Genomic DNA, 19,988 nt, shown 5'->3' on the forward strand with positions numbered 1-19,988 from the left:
CCTCTCTTTCTCTCTCTCTCTTTCTCTCCCTCGAATTTTAAATGTCGGAAATCCATTTCAGAATTGTTTGCTATTGTACTGTAATTTGTACTGCAATACTGCGGTTGTTTAGTTCCTCATCTCTGAAATACATATGACGTTGGATGATTCCGCACAATCATCTTACAAAACTCAATCTTCACCGTGCATCAATTCTAATAGGGATAACAGCATCTGATTATCAACGACTTAACGTAAAACATCATGATTTCTGTTTTTTCGTTTCAACCACATAAGACATCCTTTTTGGTCTATAAATGTAATCTCCATATAGCAGCGTAAGAATAGGTATCCTTTTGGTCAACCTATAGCGCGTGTACCTCCATCAGGATTTACGGTTATACCCTCCATGCATCCTGTCCATGTGTGGCTGTATCTTCACATGGCCTTGAGAATACGATTCAATTTATTAAGGCATCGCATCGGACTCATTACTTCAAAGAGGTGGCAAGAGACAGGGATAGAGGGAGGGAGGGAGGGAGGGAGAGAGGGAAAGAAGGAGAGGGAGGGAGGGAGAGAGAGAGAGAGAGCGAGAGGGAGCGAGCATGAAGCAGAGAGAGGAAGAGAGAGAGAGAAAGAGAGAGGGAGGAGAAGTGACACACTGAATTGGTTATTAATGGAAAGGCACAGCCATAGGGCAGTTGAAATTTAATGATATCCTACAAGAAAATATGAGGGTGTCACTTTCCCAAAAGTCATGCTAAATGTCAACGTTTTAAGGTCCCCGTGCTAATTTTATGCCTGTGCACAGTAATGTTTTGGTGCGCGTTTAGGAAACACGGCCCACTGGCCAGCCTGATTATCCCTCTCACCTTCTCTCGCCGCTCCAAATGGCTTTGTGCAGCAAGCGATTTCATGTCTAAGTGAAAGGAACATTAGGAAGGGAGGCAGGCGAGCGCGGCGAAAAGAGGGAAAAACAGGCAGGTTTGATTTTCACGCTGTGATAAGAGAGTGGGAGCCAAATGTTACCTGTTAATCTAGCCCAAACCGACCGGGGCTCTTGACTTTGTCCCCCAGCAGGGGATGGGGCCAAACACTCATTTTCCTCTCTCCGTGATGAAAAGGAAATTAGCTTAAATGCGATGAGGGCACATTAGCGTGTGCCCGTGCGTGTGTGTGTGATGGGTGTGTTTGTACCTGTGCGAGTGTGTGTGTGTGTGTGGGTTTGTGTCTCTGTGTTTTCGAGCAGCACCAAATGTATATGTGTACGTTTATGAGGGAGTGTTTGCATTGCAAGTACTTACATACATGCACGCTGTGAATATACAACAAGGATATACACGCACACACACACATTCATACACACATGTTGTAACACACCCACACCCACACGTACACACACACATATTCTAACACACAGAGACACATACTTGTATGATATTTGTATACGCAGTTCAGTTTCATGCGATCAGTGTCCATGTGCACAGCATGTGCAGGCATACGATCACCCTAAAGGAATCTGAGTTGTATGGATCACAGGCCAGCTGCTTAAGAAGAGCTGACAGTATATTACACTCGCAATTACTGCGGTGATTCTGAAGGCTTGGGTTCTTGTATTGCACAGTGTTTCAACAGAGAAATTCATGCATAAAAAAAAAAAACCCAACCACCGTAGACTCTCTAAGCATTCTATATGTTACAAACCTAAGGTTCAGCGAGCTGTAATCCGCCAGAAGCCTCTTGCCGAGAGGCTCCAAAGTGCAGACATCATTTGCAAGATATGCTACGCTCATGTTTTTTTTCTAAGTGCTCCGATTGCATCCAACTCTTTTTTTCTTTTTTTTCTTTTTTTTTTTTATGCCCCAGCTCTGCATTAGTGCATTTCAACCAGAAGACAAATATTTCCCTTGACAAGATTTTCCAAATGCAATGCTTTAAGTGCAGGTGAAATAATGCTGTGCTGGCTGCCTAATGGCTGTCCGAGAGGTCATAACTACTCCGTTTGAAGGAGGCTGCTCCCTCCGTTGCGCCGGCAGGTCAAATCAGATGTAATTGTGCGGTGAGAAGCGGGCACCGTACTTTGTGTCGGCCGCGGCGCTCTGACAACTGGCAGCTTTAGCATTCTGTTCTCCTGCTGGGAGGAACACAGGTCTGCAAGGACAAAGGCTCCTACCTGTCAATATATCACACTGACGCTGGCGCTCTCTCTCTCTCTCTCTCTCTCTCTCTCGCATTCCCTCCCTCCCTCCCTCTCTCTCTCTCTCTCTATCCCTATTGCCTACTCTGCCTACTCGCTCTCTCTCTCTCGCTCGCTCTCTCTCTCTCTCTCTCTCTTTGTCCACTTGTTTTCTCTCTCTCCCTCCGCTTCTCTGCTTACTCTGTCTCTCTCTCTCTCTCTCTCTCTCTCTCTCTCTCTCTCTCTCTCTCTCTCTCTCTCTCTATTACCTCTTCATTCTTTCGGTGGACCTATTCGGTGGACCCATTCTATTTCTGAAGCATTTCTTACCTACCTATCTATCAATCCATCTGCTGTCATCCACCTTGTGTCTTTCAGTTTACCTTCCATTGAATCCTCTCTCTCTCTCTCTCTCTCTTCTCTCTCTCTCTCTCTCTCTCTCTCTCTCTCTCTCTCTCTCTCTCTCTCTCCTCTCTCTCTCTCTCTCTCTCTCCCTCTCTCTCTCTCTCTCTCTCTCTCTCTCTCTCTCTCTCTCTCTCTCTCTCTCTCTCTCTCTCTCTCTCTCTCTCTCTCCCTCGCTCTCTCTCGCTCTCTCTCTCCCCCATCTCTGGTTGACTCTCACTCTTTCTCTGTATGCTGTATCCTCTTTTCATACCTCCCTCTCTCTTTCTCTCTCTCTCTCTCTCTCTCTCTCTCTCTCTCTCTCTCTTTCTCTCTCTCTTGCTCTCTCGTGCTCTCTCTTTCTCTCTCTCAGCCTCTGTCATGTGAGGACTGCTGAAATGTCCTGGGGGACGCAGTTTCAAACACAGCAACCCGAAACATATGGCACATTTTCAACTCCCAAGGTCAATTACTGCTATTTATCCAGAGATTGCAGCTAAATTTCCCAAGGTTTCCTCTAGATTTACCACAGATTGCCACGCGTGTCTGTCACATTTTAAATCAGGCCAGTTTGCTAGGCCTCTCTCTCCCCTCTGTCTCTCTCTGTCTCTCTCTCTCCTTCTCGCTTTATCTTGTTCTCTCCATCCCTGTATCCCACTCTATATATCTCTATAGCTCTCTCTCTCTCTCTCTCTCTCTCTCTCTCTCTCTCTACTTCTCTTGATCTCTTGCTCTCTCTCTCGCTCTCTTGCTCTCTTTCTCTCTCTCTCTCTCTCTCTATCCTTCTATCTCGCTCTATAGCCTCCTCTCTTTTCCTCTCTCCCTCTGTCCCTCCCTGGTTGTCTCTCTCTCTCTCCCTCTGTCCCTCCCTGGTTGTCTCTCTCTCCCTCTGTTCCTCCATCGTTTCGCTGGCTGTGACTTTCCATCATATATTTCAAAGACTTTCAAGTGGGTGCTGGACATGTTTTATCTGCAGTTATCATGCCCCCCCATCTTCCCTGCCTCCGCCGGGCGAGGTTCAAGTGCCTCGCAAACACAAATCTAATAACATGTAAATTGGAGATAAGCCCAGATCCCTTCCAGTGATATATAAATATATATTTCTATCTAAATATATATATATTTCTTTTACATTCATAGTTTGTCAAGTCAATTCCTTGGCCCCCGTGTTTTTTAGCGGCACAACACGGGAGGAGTGAGAAAATTAACTGGATAGGTGATTCATCATCGCTAGCACACTGTCAAGGACTCTCTCTATAGCTATTGAGAGCAGGGTGGAGGAGGAGCTGGTGGTGGTGGAGGTGGTGGGGGTGGATGGAGAGGGGTGCGGGTAGTGGCGGCGTTGTTTTAAATTATGGCATTTCATTCAGAACGCATTGTATTTACGGCGGCCCATTTTTATTTGTGGCTCCTATTATCCGCAGAAAACAGTTGCGTGTGAAATGTTATTTGTGACAGGGGTGACCTGTGAGGGGAAGCGGGAGAGACGCTGTGTGTGTGTGCGTCTGTGTGTGTGTGTGTGTGTGTGTGTGTGTGTGTGTGTGTGTGTGTGTGTGTGTGTGTGTGTGTGTGTGTGTGTGTGTGTGTGTGTGTGTGTGCACACACACTTTGTACTTTTCTCCATACGGTAAGTATTTCATAGTAAGAGGGGTGATGTTTGTGTGAGTGTGTGTGTTTCTGTGTGTGTATGTGTGTCTTTGTGTGTGTGGATCTCAATGACGTCTCACCGCGAAAAACAAGAGGCTGTCACAGCTGCTGCTGGCAGCATCGGGGCCTATGGCTGAGAAATATCACCTGGAAACAGAGCTCTCACACACACACACACACACACACACACACACACACACACACACACACACACACACACACACACACACACACACACACACACACACACACACACACACACACACACACACATACACACACACACACACACACACACACACACACACATACATACATACATACATACACACACACACACACACACACCCACCCGTGCACACACACACACACACACACACACACACACACACACACACACACACACACACTCCAGTTCCACAACAGACCCCCATCACTCCAGAGCCCCTCTCTGTAATTAAGTTGAAGTCAATGATTGTGGAGCGATGGTGAGAAATAAACACGCAAACACATGCCAGCACTCACAGCCAGGCACAGGGAATAAAAAAGGTGGAGCAAGGGAGAGAGAGGGGGAGAGAGAGAGGGAGGGAGAGAGGGAGGGAGAGTGGTGGTGTTGGTGGTGGTCGGGGAAATGGAAACATTAGAAGTGTAGAAGACAGAAACAAATCTTGGTAATTTCTCCTGCAATTTACATTGATTTTAATTAAGCCACTTTTTATGCTATTGATCCAGTTAGCCCTTTATTAACTGCCTGCATGTTCCCTTTCCTTCCCTTTTTCTACGTGTAAACGCCCGTATTCGAGCACCGCTCCTGGTGGAAATGCTATCTGACAAGCGGCGCTGTACAGTTGTTGGAGTATGTCGAACAAAAACATGCTGTTTGCTTTTTTTTTTTTTCTCCTTATTCTCGGAGCATGACAGGTTGTTCCCCCCCCCCACACACCCCCCATACCCCTCCAACCCCACGCAACAAAGCCATCAAATATTCTGTGTGATCCAACACCGTGTTGGATGAGAACGGTGGCGAGAAGCATGCTGAGTGGAGAGCCAGGGTTTGTTAAAGCAGTGATTTATGATTAATGCCAACGCTAAATAAGGGACAAAGTGCCTACAGTACAAATCAATTACGGTGCACCGACGGCAGAGCCTTTCCCCTTGGTCCGCCCGGCGTCTGTAGTTGTTATGCTGATTTTTATTGGAGGTGGGGTTCCTGGTGACGCCCGGGGTGGGGACCCGCACATACGATACGTCTGCATCTGTAGTGGCGGCGGCGGCGGCACGTGGCTATTGAGCGTGTGTGTGTGTGTGTGTGTGTGTGCTTGAGTCTGTGTCGGTCTGTGTCTGTGTGTGTGTGTGTGTGTGTTGAACTTGGCCCGGTTCGGCCTCCTATTAGCCGCTTATTGAGATTAAAGTGGGAGTCTTGCGCCGCGCGCGAACAGAGAGAAGGAGCGCCCGGTTTCCCGTGCACTCTGGCCCCGGCGAGCACTTCCCCCCCAAAACACAAATGGGAATGCGGCGGAAAAATAAAACAAATTACCGCAGGAGTGGCTTCTTAAAACCAGGCAATTCATTATTTTTATGAAGTCAAATTATAAACAAATTTTAATCCATTAGGCAGCCATCCATTCTAATTAATCAACAGGAGTGAACTCCGTCTGAAAAAAAAAAAAAAAGGAAAAAAAGGGAGAAAGGTTGTTTGTTCTCTCCACGGACCAGCGGTGCATATTTCACCGTCTCCCCGCCTCTGACGAAAAGGGAAAAAGCAAAACAAATGAGGAGAACAGAATTATGCTCTCTAAATTGCAAACCTAAACTGAGCATCCTGACGATTGCACGCTTCTGTTTTTTCTCCTCTTTTTTTGGCTAGTAGATGTTTCCAGGGCATTTGCAGATGCTCGAAATAATCTCCAATGTTTTTGCTCAATCTGCTCTGAGGATGGGTGAAATAAATACTTTAAACTAATTAATGTAAGACCAGCTGTTCCCAGCACTTGGCTGGCACTGGTGAATATTGATGGGAGAGAGAGAGAGAGAGAGAGAGAGAGAGAGAGAGAGAGAGAGAGAGAGGAGAGAAGAGCGAGGAGAGAGTGAGGAGGATGAGAGAGAGGAAGAGAGAGAGAGAGAGAGAGAGAGAGAGAGAGAGAGAGAGGGAGAGTGAAAGAGAGGGAGAGAGAGAGAGAGAGAGAGAGAGAGAGAGAGAGAGAGGGGGAGAGGGGGAGAGGGAGAGAGAGAGGGGGGGGGAAGAGAGGCAGGGGCTTTTCAGCTCCACTCGCTGTTTGTACAAGACGCAGCCTGCCACATAAATACATATAAATACTGGATGAGTGTGTGTGTGTGTGTTTGTGTGTGTGTGAGTGTGCACGCATGTGCGTGCACACAATCATGTATGTGTGTGTAACTGTGTATGGTGGTTGGAATCAGGGAGGAGTAGTTTAAACAGTTTTGTTTCTTATTATTAGATGCTACTTATATATACGTCGTGTCAATGGTTCCTTAAAACATTGCCAGTGGTGCAACTCATAATATGGATGATTTTCCGAGAGCTTTTCATTAATAATCTCTTCTGCAAGTAGGAAATTAAAAAGTACAAATCTATCTCTCGATCTATCTATCTTACTGTCTTTCATTTTATCCAGTTATCTTTCTATCCAGCTGTCTTTCTATCTTTCTATCAATCTGCCTTTTCATCTTTCTATATTCATCTATCTATATATATATTTATCTATCTATCTATATCTATCAATCTAATTACAATAATTGTCTATTACAATAATTCTCTCTTTCACTCCCTCTCTCTCTCTCTCTCTCTCTCTCTCTCTCTCTCTCTCTCTCTCTCTCCCCCGTGTGTGTGTGTGTGTGTGTGTGTGTGTGTGTGTGTGTGTGTGTGTGTGTGTGTGTGTGTGTGTGTGTGTGTGTGTGTGTGTGTGTGTGTGTGTGTGTGCGCGCGCGTGCGTGTGTGTGTGTGTGTGTTTGTGTGTGTGGCAGCCCTCTGAGGCTGTGGTGAGAGAGGCTGGACAGCAGATGGCTTGGGCCCCACCCCTCTGCTGGTGATGAATGGAGAATGATGTCATCCTAGCTTTGACAGGCACCAGCGAGTGCATCCACAAAGGAAGGCCCGGCCTCTGAGGCTGAACTCTGAGCACCGGCTACGGGCTCTGGAGCCCACATGACAACACAAAGACTTAAACACAGGAGAACCTGGACCTGTGAGGCCCTCCAGCTGATTCTGGTTAACCCCTAGGAATCACAGAGACAAAGGGGGAAGGAAAAGATCATAGGACAGAACTCCAACCTAAGGGATCAGGTGGATGTGTTTCTGAAATGGGGTGGGGGGTGGGGGGGGGGGGGCGGTGCTTGAGAGTTGTAAAAAAATTAGTTGTTGAAAGATCAATACTGATCCAGTCTTTTGCTACCGGTCAATTAGAATCAGGGTCAATGTTTGTCCATGAGCCAAATGCTGCTCGCCAATCAATACACGCTAGTAATAACGTACTTACCCGAATAACTAATGCGTGTCCCCTTCTGTGGCTTTGTGTAATTATGAATCCTAATGCCATGGCTCTTCTGTTTCCTGTCCACGCAGAGGAGAACCTGATGTGCACCCCCTCAGCCCGGGACAGCTACGAGAGGCTGTCGTTGGTGGGACAGGCTCTTCCCCCCGGCTTCCCCTCGCCCTTCCTCTTCCCAGACGGCCTGTCGTCAATAGAGACCCTCCTCACCAACATACAGGTAGCGCTTCCTATGGTGACGGTCATGTGACCTCTCTGCCGTGGTGGCCAGCAGAAAAGGGGTACGGCCTTGTGTTGCGACAGTAAGGTCGATCTTTGTGAGTCAAAAGCCCAGAGGTGCTGTTCGTACCACTTCTACCACTGTGGGAAAAAGCAATATTCGTATATATGACGATGTGAAAATATACAATCAAATATTTAAGCAGTCGACTCAAAGCATCAAAAGCCTACATGGTGGCCATGTAAAAGGAAAAGGTCATAAAGTTCCAAAAACATTCCTCCTCATCTTCACCTCCCAGAGAAGCTACAGTGCGGAACTAGCTAAATAAATAAAAACAGCGACACTCACACGCTCCGCAATTCCGTGACTTCAATTCAGTGGAGGAATCCCACACGTTTCTCCGCCTATAAGTGCCATTTAAGCTTCAGTGGAAACAACCTCCAGCAGACAGGAGGAACACATTTGCCTTCTGTCTGAGCGTAATGATGTGTGTACACGTGCACTGCCCTTCTCGTTGCACTCACAGGCGTCCAGAGTCAGAGTCCTGCGACTCCTTTGGCTCTGTGTGGTAATTAGTAAGCCACACGTGCGCGCACACACACACGCACACACACACACACGCAAAAACACACACACACACACACACACACACACACACACACACACACACACACACACACACACACACACACACACACATACACACACACACACACAAACCCCCCAGTTCCGAGTTTCCACCAACACTCCAGCAAGTCATCTTGGATAATGATCTTCGTCTTGAATATTTATATACAAATCAACAAAAGGAAATCAAGCAGAAAATGAAGATGAAGCAACTTAGTGTAAATTGGGGTCAGAAGAATCAACAATTAGCCAGATATAGCCCACTGCGTTTGATATAATTGAGTTCGTTTAGGCATTTTTTTTCTAAGCTTAATGTCCACAACCTTCATTCAGTGCATCATTTAAAAGAGTCAGCTCCTCACAGTTCAGGGTTGTCAGGAGCCTATTTTACATAGGAGTAATGTGATTGATTAAACAACGTTAGGAGATCTTTATTTGTCATATTATTCATTGGCACTGTGGGAACAGCTTGTTCACATTTCATATATTCATATTTTTTAAATTCCACTCGTGTAGGGTCTGGTTTTAATTTGTATAAAAGCCCCATCTTCCTCTGTTCCATCACTTCTCACAAAGGCATCGCTCTCTCTCTACTTACTCTCCCCGTCTCCCTCTCTCTCTGACTCTCTGTTCCTCTTTATCTCCCTCTCCGTCTCTCTGTCTCTTTCTCTCTCTCTCTCTCTCTCTCTCTCTCTCTCTCTCTCTCTCTCTCTCTCTCTCTCTCTCCTCTCTCTCTCCTCTCTCTCTCTCACTCTCTCTCTCTCTCTGACTCTCGTCCTATGCCACCCTCTCCACGTGTACATCACAGTGACGGCCAAAAGGGGTCAGGCAAAACACAGCTCGCACATACAGTCGTTTAGAAACGCTTTGTTCATTATTAATCGGGCAATCACAGTTCAATTTAAACAACCGCCCTCCCCAACTCCCTTACTTACTTAATTGATACCACAGCAGCACATGTCTGCACAGAAATGAATCAACTCTGGCGGGACTCGGAGGGCAGTATGTTCCCCTTTAACGGCGTGAAATAAACCAGTGTTACGGCGGAACGTAACAACCCAACACAGAGGCAGTGTTATCCCTCAGTCCGGTGGGGCAGCACACCCACAGACAAACATAAAAAGTAAAAGCTGTGACATACTTTCAGTGTGGCCCTTCACGTCACTTCATCTCAGAGCCTCGCCACTCTCCTTCTCTATCCCTCTAAACCCTTTTTCTCTCCCTCTCTGTTTCTCCCATGCTCTCTCTCTCTCTCATTTTATTTCTCTCTCCCAACGCCTCCTTGCTGTCTTCCCATGGCAAACTCTCTCTGTCTATCCCCCCAACCTCTCTCTCTCTCTCTCTCTCCTCTCTCTCTCTCTCTCTCTCTCTCTCTCTCTCTCTCTCTCTCTCTCTCTCTCTCTCTCTCTCTCTCTCTCTCTACTCTCTCTCTCTCTCTCTCTCTCTCTCTCTTCTCTCTCTCTCTCTACTCTCCCTCAAGTTATTCTTGTCTCTTAACCCTAACCCTAACCCAGTGTGACACTCTCTCATACACTTTCTTTTTGGTTTCTGTGTGTCTGTGTGTGTGCGTGTGTCTGTGTGTGTACATATCTGTCTGTGTCTTTGTATGCGTGTGTGTGTGTGTGTGTGTGTGCGCAGGGGCTGCTCAAAGTGGCCATTGACAATGCCCGGGCCCAGGAGAAGCAGGTGCAGCTGGAGAAGACGGAGCTGAAGATGGAGCTGTTCAGGGAGCGGGAGCTCCGTGAGACCCTCGAGAAGACTCTCGCTGTGGAGCAGAAGAACAGAGGTAGGGCCCGGTCGCTGCTCGCCACAATAGGACGCACACGGGAACAGCCCCCCATCGGGTGGGCACGGGTGAAGGGAAGGGGAGCCCGTCGAACTGGTTGTATAGGAGTTTTGGTGTTATGTTTATTTCGCTGTGCATTGTGGGTCCTGATGATCCACGCGTTGTTATTGCGTTGATACGTGAATGGGGGCTCTCTCTCTCTCTCTCTTCGTGTAATCGAAAACTATTTTTTTGCTGTGTAAGTCGTGGGACTGTTGCATTAAAACGCGATGCTTGCATTTGATGAGGAATAAATGTCATCCTAATAAACGTTTCGCTTTCTGCTCTCCCCACATCCTCCAAGCGATGAATCACAGTCAATAGGCGTCCGCTGCTTCGTGCGGAAATGTCTCCCCGTTAACACCCCTGTAAAAGTCCAACTATAAAAACAACCCCCAACTATTCCTCACACCTTTCCCGGCACTGCCATCTCATTTCCACATTATCTTCATCAACGTGCCACTGATATGATCCTGTCTCCTTCCCTCTCCACCACCCCTCTCCCTTCCCGCCTCCACCACAATCCCTCTCCCTCCTCTTCTTCCTCCTCTCCCTCCTCCCACCCCTCCCCTTCCTCCCTCCCCTCCCTCCTCCAGCCATCGTCCAGAAGCGTCTGAAGAAGGAGAAGAAGGCCAAGAGGAAACTGCAGGAGGCGCTGGAGTACGAGTCCAAGAGGCGGGAGCAGGTGGAGATGACCCTCAAGCAGCCCTCCCCCTCCGACAGCATGCGCTCCCTCAACGGCCAGACCCTCGCCAGGCAAACCCCCTCGCCCGTTGCCGTGCGCAACCCCGCCCACTGTTATGCCTTCGGTTAGCACGCTAACACCTTTATAGCTGTGGTGCGAACGCACGTTGGGGATGTTGTGTTGTGGAGAGGAGAGGGGAGGGAGAGAAGAGGAGAGAGAGGGAAGAGAGTTACGTTCAGTCCACCCTGCGTTGACATGAGCTGTGTGTTTGTTTTAAGAAACGCAGGAAACAGAAATATGCTTTCTAATAGGATGGGACCCATTATGAGTAATTGGTTCACGTAGACTTAATTGAAGAACGCTATGTATTCATAGTTATTGCTCATTAGTAATTCTTGTTAATTTATCGTCATAACAGCAGCCAAAGTGTTTCATATCGTTATAATCTAATATTGGTATATGAAACGGCGACTCTTTGTCTGAGATATAGGTTTGGTTCATGCTTAGCCTGTCGTACATTTAAAGGTGTTCCCCTCATTTAATTGAAGATCGGGTCATATCGGTTAGCTTCTCTCCTCAAGGAAATACTGCTTCCAACCAACAAGTAAATGTGAGCTGTAATGCGATCCTCACATGGAAAAGCAGCCATTATGACCGGCTCCTATTTTACGGGCTTGTTGTGCATTTATGCACACAAACAATGCAGAGAGACGGGGAAGTGGGTTGAAGAAATTCAGCAGACAGAATTGGTCCACGCAGAAGTATTCTATTTTCTGATACACAGTGATTCTTCACACATGGGGACTTGTCATAAAAACAAAATAAAAAGATCAGTCTAGTAGCAACGCAGTCATTTGCATCCAACACGCAGTCAGTGTTGAAAGTGGGCGAGACTCACAACAGGGCAGTGCAGTTTTGGTATGAGAGGTTGTGTGTGTGTGTGTGTGCGTGTGTGTGTGTGTGTGTGTGTGTGTGTGTGTGTGTGTGTGTGTGTGTGTGTGTGTGTGTGTGTGTGTGTGTGTGTGTGTGTGTGTGTGTGTGTGTGTGTGTGTGTGTGTGCGGGTGTGTGTGTAGGCCGTTGTTGTGAGCCCGGTATGGGGTGAGGTGGTGGGTGTCAGAGATGTTTAACGGTGGTGATCCCTCTCTCTCCCTCTCTCCCCTCCAGACTCCCTGACCCCTGAGATGGAGAGTGACCGCAGCAGTGGAAGAACAGATGCTGAAAGGACAATACAAGGTAAAAGGGGGCTCAGATGAGACGATAAATCTTTCTCTCTCTCCCTCTCCCTCGCTCCCTCTCTTTATCGCTCTCTTTCTCTTTGTCTCTGTCGCTTTTTCTCGTACACAAGCATACAGGCACACACTTCTTTTTTTCCGTGCACGTGCCCGCACACAAGCGCACAGACAGACGCGCACACATACATACACACTCTCTCTCTAACACCCACGCTCACACACACACGTGCACATACACTAAATGAGCATTAGTGTGTCAGTGCCTGCTGTTCCTGCACACATCTCACCATCTGGGCCAAAGCACTGGGTCAAGATCATTGGTTTTGTGCAGACAAAATATCATTCTTTTACAAATGTTTTCATTAGCCACAGTGATTCTTTTCTCCTTCTATTTTTTCCATTTGTTCACCGGCCCCTATACCCTACCGCTGGGGGGATCGCGTCGCGCGTCGCGGCCGCGTAAACCGACGCAAAGGGCTAGCCGACACAAAGCGTGAGACGACAGAGGAGCGCCGTGGTCCGCGACGCCGACAAAAGAGCAACGCTGATCTTTTGTTTACAGCTCAAGAAGCATTAATGAGTCATAAAAGAGCAAAGACGGGGAAAAAAAAAGGAATAAAAAAAAATAAAGCGTGAGGATGCCCCCTTCGGTAGCCATAAAGGGAACAAATCAATCCATTTTATGAATAAGCCTTGTACATTTTTAATGGTTTACTTGTTTGTTAGCCTTGGGGGTGCAGTATGTGTTTGGGGAGGAGATGCGTTGGCTGTGGCGATAACCTCTGCAGACGCGTGCGCGCTATCTGTGTTTACCCAGATGCAAGACACCGCACAGAGGTTGAATGTCCTCATTATTACCACAATGTCTTCCGCTTATTCGCCTCAGCGGAATCCGCTTGCAACTGTCCTTATCGCTGGGAGAGGAAGAGAAAGATATTAAAACAATACACACACATGCGCGCTTGCGCACATACACACAGTGCACACACACACTAGCACGTCCCTAAAGTGTAATCGGCAAAGGAAAAATGTATTTGTGGTCTTTGACTGTGGCCAATATGTTAGGATCACGGTTCCTCTTAATTGTTTGATTGGTATGCTTGAAGTGATATTTTAGTTAAAAGGGCAGCAAAGAAAAAGAAATCGGGCAAATTATACTTAAAGAAGTGATGACTCCTCCTTAATTAAATGTCATTCAGTCACTGGAGGGATCTGAAACGGTTTGATGTTCCCCGGAAAAAGAAAGCCATATGTCCTCATTCAGACACAAAGATAACCCTGTAGATACCGCACAATTATAGCCCCCCTATTTCATACCAAATTAGTATATTTAGCTATTCCAATCTCTAATATTTCACAGTAATACGGAGGGACTCATCGCTTTGTAGTATAATTGTACCAAATTGAATGGCTTCTCGGCTTTTTCCACTCTGTCATCATGACGCCCTGTCTCTATATATCCTGTGGGTGCGGCCATTAGGGGTTGCGTCTGCTCACTGCGGACCTGCGAAACAGGAGCCATGCTCCTCTGTAGACTGTTCTCAACCTAAGAAGCAGAACGCAGACTTCCTTGTTCATGGTATTCTCTGAAAAGGGAACTACGATGTGGTTCGAGGGCGTATCATCACATTATTTTGTGTTTCGATATTTTCTCACATGTTGATTTATATGAAAAGTGTTTGTTTGTGGAAAGAGTGTTAAGGTTGCAAGGGGGAAACCAAACCAACAGGCCCCACACTTTTATGCTGTGGTTCGGTTCAATTAGAGAAGCATTTTTCCTGCCGTCCATGTCGCCCCTTCTCTGCTCTGCAAGTCTTGCAGTATAATTAACCTCCAATGGCAGAAAAAAATGATGTTGATGAATTACACAAGCAAAAATGAGTGTAGGGGGGAGGGGGGCTCTCACTGGCACGGAAGCGGAGAGAAACGTGTGCTTTATGCTCAACTCCAAACCCAGGCTGGGGGAACGAGGGGACGAAGAAGAAGAAGAAGAGGACGAAGAAAAAAATAATGAGGGCATCATTTTAAGAGAACTAATTATTTCTATTTGTCTTTTGTCACACGTCCCTAATTCTGCGATATTAACACAGTCTGTGTTTATTAATTGCTTTTGCAGTGTTTTGAATCGGGTCCAAGAGGGGAAGCATCGTTGTGTTCACAGTCAGGGAAACTACTGGGACTGTACCTTGCCAGCACTGCCTGGCAACGGTGCACCCCTGAATATCTTCCCCTAGTATCTCCGACGGTTCCCGCCCGCTTCCCCGACACCCGTGTGTTCGGCAAGTTTACACGATCCTGTGCGCAGAGAGATAAAGTTCTTTGTGGCAAGATTAAACATCCAAATAGTTGAAGTGAAATTAAAATTAAATGAATGAATGTCACTGAAGCAAAAAAGACTGTAATTAATGGATTCCTTAATTGTCTTCATAAAATATTTGCATGAGCATAATTTGCATAATTTACATGTATTAATTAATCTTTCAAAGGAATTTTGTGCTGAGAGAAGCCAAAAAATTCCCTTTGTTTTATTTAGCATCTAATGAAATATTTATCCTCTTTAATGAACTTTTCATCTTGATTTGAATATAAATACACTCAAATTTTAACATATTCCTTAATGAGGCGTTCTTTCATAAAACAACGTGTCAATACATCACCTTTTTTACATATTTAAGTGAGTAAAGCACATGTTTTAACATTTGCAATAATACTGCACACCGATTCCCTGCGTGTGTGTGTGTGTGTGTGTGTGTGTGTGTGTGTGTGTGTGTGTGTGTGTGTGTGTGTGTGTGTGTGTGTGTGTGTGTGTGTGTGTGTGTGTGTGTGTGTGTGTGTGTGTGTGTGTGTGTGTGTGTGTGTGTCTTTGTGTGTAGCGGATGTTAATCGGACAAGGTTATCTAATGAGCCCTCCACGCCGACTCCATCCCAGCCCGAGCATACAACAATGTGACGACATCGCACTTCTTCCTCTGGACAACGTATTAAATATCACCAGGTGGCAGGCCATCAAAACGCTCTCGCTTTCATTAACAGCCGTATAAACAGCTCTCCCTGTGAGGCCGATCACACAGAGGAGAGAGGAGCTGGCGCGCGCACGGGGCAGGTGAATATCAGATCTGTCTTCGCCGTGACAGCCTGAAGATGTGTCTACGTATCAAGTTGTTGCGTTTATTTATTTTTACCGCGGACGCCAACTCGCAGCCTTTGCACTTTTCAATCCCCTCTCCGCCTCCACCTCCAACCGGCACCACCTCCACCAGCACCACCACCTCCCTGGCTTCATTTTATTTTTAGCCATGCACACAACACGGTGCCGGAGAGAGGAGGGCTGACCGAAGAGTGCAATGCCTGGGAGACGCGCTGCAGTGTCGAGTAATTAGCCTGTGTGTGTTTGTAGCCCCCAAACACCAACGTACCCCCCACCCCCCCCCCCCCCCACACACACACACACACACCCCGACACACACACACACACACACACACACACACACACACACACACACACACACACACACACACACACACACACACACACCCCTCCCTTCACACATACGCCACACATGTCAACAACCCTTTTGTTCTGGCCCTGTGTGACAACAACTCATAAACCACAGGCGAGATTAAAGCTATCAAACCTATTGATAAAACATTGATCAAACAGTGAGGCCTCATATTGTTTTCATCTGAAAAAAAAAGAGAGAAAAAGAAAAACACTCACACCAGCTGCGCACGTTCACAAAAGCTGAAGTGGCGTTTTGGTGTGTTTTAGTTCACGTCACTGCTTTTGAAAATGTTTTCCAACGGAGGAAACGGATGTTAACGACGCACCTTGTGTGCTGTCTGCCCCACGCCTCGTGTTTGCTGACTTTATGCAAACGAGCTGTAAGACATTCTGAAGTGGGTGTGTCTTACACGTCTCCGCGGACTGCTGACGTCTCAGGAGGTATCATTCAGCCCGCGATGCCCCCCCCCCCCCCCCCCCCCCTCACTGCCTCGCCGCGTCATGTTCAACCCCGCCAACCACATCATCGCGCCGTTGCTCTTTTTTTTTCTCTTTCCACGGAATGCGACTGTCACTACTTTATTCCCTTTTCTTCTGTATGTGTATCTTTTGCCCATTGACGTTGAATTATTTAGCTGCGCCGCCAGAGAGAAGCTGGGCCTACTTTAAGGGGCCCGAGCAATGTAGCATTTCTCGGGCGGCGCGATTGGAGGAAATTGCGAGAGCAATAAACGTCAAGCGCGTGGCGGAGCTGCGTGCTAACAGATGCTTTCACCGGCTCAGCGTTGCTACGATGCGACTGCTGCTGCTGCTGCTGCTGCTGCTGCTCGTGCAGCCATGCACTCACACACACACAGATGCACACACATACTCACACAGACACACAGATGCAAACACACACACATACACAGATGCACGCACACACACACAAACTCAGACACACACAAACATGAATACACACAGACCCACATACAAACACATAGACACACACACATGCACAGACACACACAATCTCACACACACACACACACACACACACTAACACACGCACTCAGAGAAGAAGTGTTCTTTGGAAAATCTGCAAAAGCTCGTTAGGTTGCAGGTGTCTGGAGATCGCACGCGAGGGGGGAATATCTGGGGCTGTTGTGTTCATGTGTGTCTGTGTGTGTCTACGTTTTGTTTTGTTTTTCCTCCCCTACAGTCAGGGAAATGTCACTTCCAGGGTACTTGACATCCTGAGTGCGGTATTATGCTCAAATAGGCATATCAGTGGAAATGTACCAAACCCGGTGTGCAGTCAAAAGACATGCGGTCGACACTCCGCATCGCACAAGGCCGGTGTTATCCCGGTTCGCCTGACAATGTTGTGGTTGACGTCAAGCGCGCAGGTGATGGAACAACGTGTGCGTGATCTTATTTGAATGGGATAACACCGACGTGCCGGCTGGGCACTGACACGTAGCGGAACAGCAAACAGCAGCTTGAGAACGGCCTGCCTACCAAAGCCCGCCAGACATCGTAAATTAGCTCCCCGTTTTAGCGCCACGCCAATTCTCCCGCTACAGGAAAAAGTCTATGTCAACATGCACAGCGATATTGTCGGTCGTATATCCTACTTTACTGTTGCCGTTTGCTCACAATATTCGGCTGTTTTAAAAACAATGTTATATTGCTGCATAATAAAACAGTAATGCAACTCAAAATGAGGGACTACAGGGCACAATTTCCCTGGTTCTCATAAGTTATGGTTCATCACCAATCCCGTGCGGAGATTTGTGCGTTTGCGTCAGCAAGATGGTGGCTGTTGGCTAATCCTTGGCTCCTCTGTGTGCCTGTCTGTGTGTGTGTGTGTATGTGTGTGTGTGCGCGTGTGTGTGTGTGCGTGTGTGTGTGTGCTTGTGCGTGTGTGTGTGTGTGTGTGTGTTTGTCCTCCTTCTCTGCAGATGGAAGACTGTTCCTGAAGACCACAGTGATGTACTGATAAGGAAGGAGGGCCCGAGGATAGGATGAAAGGAGGAGGAAGAGAAAAAAGGAGAAGAAAGAGAACCTATGAAGATTCTGGAGAGCCCGTAAGCAGGCTGGTTAAAACAAAAAGAACGGTTGGGAATCGAGACGGTCTTATGGAGTCCAATGGAAGTAATGTGTCCAGCCCGATGCTGGAATGTCAGCTTGTGTCTGAATGTACAATACGATTTTTTTTTCTTTTTTCAAAAAGGCCAACATAAGGTAAACTCATTAAGAAATGTTTGGCACAGTCGATGGGCTTTAACTGAAGGATTAAAAAAAGAAAAGAAAACTATTGAGCACAGAATAATGTACCATCGGTACACTGTTGGTGATTATTAACACATTAATTCACAGCACTGAAGATGTTTTTATACTGTATCTCAACCAGCGAGAAAAGCTTTGAAAACAAGTTGACACTCAAGTTTGAGTTCGTATTTCAAATTGAATTTTCACACGACGAGAAGTAACAACCGTGGGGACGAATCTTGCGTAAAAAGACGAAAAAAATGTGAATCTTTCCGTGTTTGGTTGAGAGAAAAAAGACGAAGAGGATTGATTTTAATGTTTTCTAAATTAGATGAAAATACAATCAAGTTTCCTTTCTACCATTGTTGTAAATATATACAAGCTGACCATATTGACAGGGACATAAAAACCCTATCGAGAACCGAGTGGATTGAAAGGTGTGTGTATATAAAGTTAAGAGGTGTTGTGTATGCGGTTAGAGCTATTAGGCAAACAATACCACCATTTATATAAACTTATAGTTTGTTTTTTGTTCTATTTCTGAGCCATCATTCTTTCAAATAGCTGCCATTTTGGTGAGAAAGCATGCAGGCATGTAAATGTTTGTCCTGGAATTATGATATTTAATAAATCCTATATTGTGCTGAACAAATACAAGGGTTTACTCACTCAAGCCCAGATCATTTCGAAAACATAATTATCTAAAGTTTCACTTTCCAATAAAGATTTTTTGCTGTCAATAGTACTGTAATCTTTGTAACAGAGATAATGTTCCTTTAATTTCACTGTGTGTACATTTTGTTTCTCCTTAGCCATTCTCAAAAACGAATGCCTGACGAGGCCCTTTTTTAAAAAATAAAACCCAGTATATTAATAACTATGTATCACCTCAAGAAGCAAAAACAATCAGTCATGGCACAACTTTTACACGACTAATTGCCATTTTATCTCCTTTTTCCGTTCCCCTCTCTTTGACCTACACAAACAGAGATGGACTTTTTTCTTGGAATGGGTGTATTCATGCATTGTTAATGAGAAAAAAAAAAAGAAGAAAAAAGTCAATCATGAATAATCATTTGCTTGTGACTTTCCCTGAAGACAGTTTTCTATGCCAGTTGCAGTGCTCAGGCACTTGTGTATAATATACTCTCTAGACATGTGGCCGATGACTTGGCTCTTTTTAAACATCGGCTATGACCTGTTGTGTTTTAAAAGCGGGACAGGAAACGTGTTCCTTGTTCGAATTGTATTTGTTCCCTTATTGTTTTTGTTTATTTGTTTTGTTTGAATTTTTTTTAATGGAGTAGGTCTATTGTCAACTTGTCACTGATAACTTATATAGCTTCTGAAATCATCTCCTCATTGTACTACAAATTCAAATAAAGTTATTGTTGATGATAAACAATGTGTTCATTATGTGGAGTTTATTACGTTTAAAACCTTTTTTTTCGTTTTTTATGTCTATAAATCTGTTATGGGGCATGTAACGGTTACAACTGACCCCGTTTGATCAGAAGTATTTTAGTAGTCTGATCCGTGCAGACATGTTGAACATTACAAATACGTCTTTGAAAAGTGATCTTTTATTATTAAGCATAAACAAGGTGAGTGGCAATTACAATATAAGCATAGCTTGGTTAGACCTTTTTCAGTATGTGTGCGTGCATGTGTGTGTGTGTGTGTGTGTGTGTGTGTGTGTGTGTGTGTGTGTGTGTGTGTGTGTGTGTGTGTGTGTGTGTGTGTGTGTGTGTGTGTGTTTGCTATCCAATTTAATTTGCTCCATGATCCAATTTACCTTTATGCTTTAAAGTGGCATGGTGTGATTGATTTATTCATCAAATTATTCAAATTCAGTTTTAACATAGTTTATCAACAATATCTAGCAAACATTTGAGTTGCATATCTGAGATCTTGCACTTTGATATACATAGAGGTACAGACTTAGACATTC

The 19,988-nt window shown here is 45.9% G+C and overlaps 1 protein-coding gene across 1 annotated transcript in view; it reads left to right on the forward strand.

Annotated features, from left to right (window-relative positions):
* The window catches only part of LOC130373346 (dachshund homolog 1-like), a 29,145-nt gene extending 9,608 nt beyond the window's left edge, over positions 1-19,537 (forward strand). Inside the window, exons 3-7 of the mRNA XM_056579774.1 lie at positions 7,767-7,912; positions 10,178-10,325; positions 10,961-11,173; positions 12,215-12,283; positions 17,728-19,537. Coding sequence (XP_056435749.1) covers positions 7,767-7,912; positions 10,178-10,325; positions 10,961-11,173; positions 12,215-12,283; positions 17,728-17,765 — 614 coding nt within the window. The 3' untranslated portion in view covers positions 17,766-19,537. The remainder of the gene's footprint in view (positions 1-7,766; positions 7,913-10,177; positions 10,326-10,960; positions 11,174-12,214; positions 12,284-17,727) is intronic.
* The last annotated feature ends 451 nt before the right edge of the window (positions 19,538-19,988 follow it).

Source organism: Gadus chalcogrammus, chromosome 20 (genome assembly GCF_026213295.1).
Source record: "Gadus chalcogrammus isolate NIFS_2021 chromosome 20, NIFS_Gcha_1.0, whole genome shotgun sequence".
Lineage (NCBI taxonomy): Eukaryota > Metazoa > Chordata > Actinopteri > Gadiformes > Gadidae > Gadus > Gadus chalcogrammus.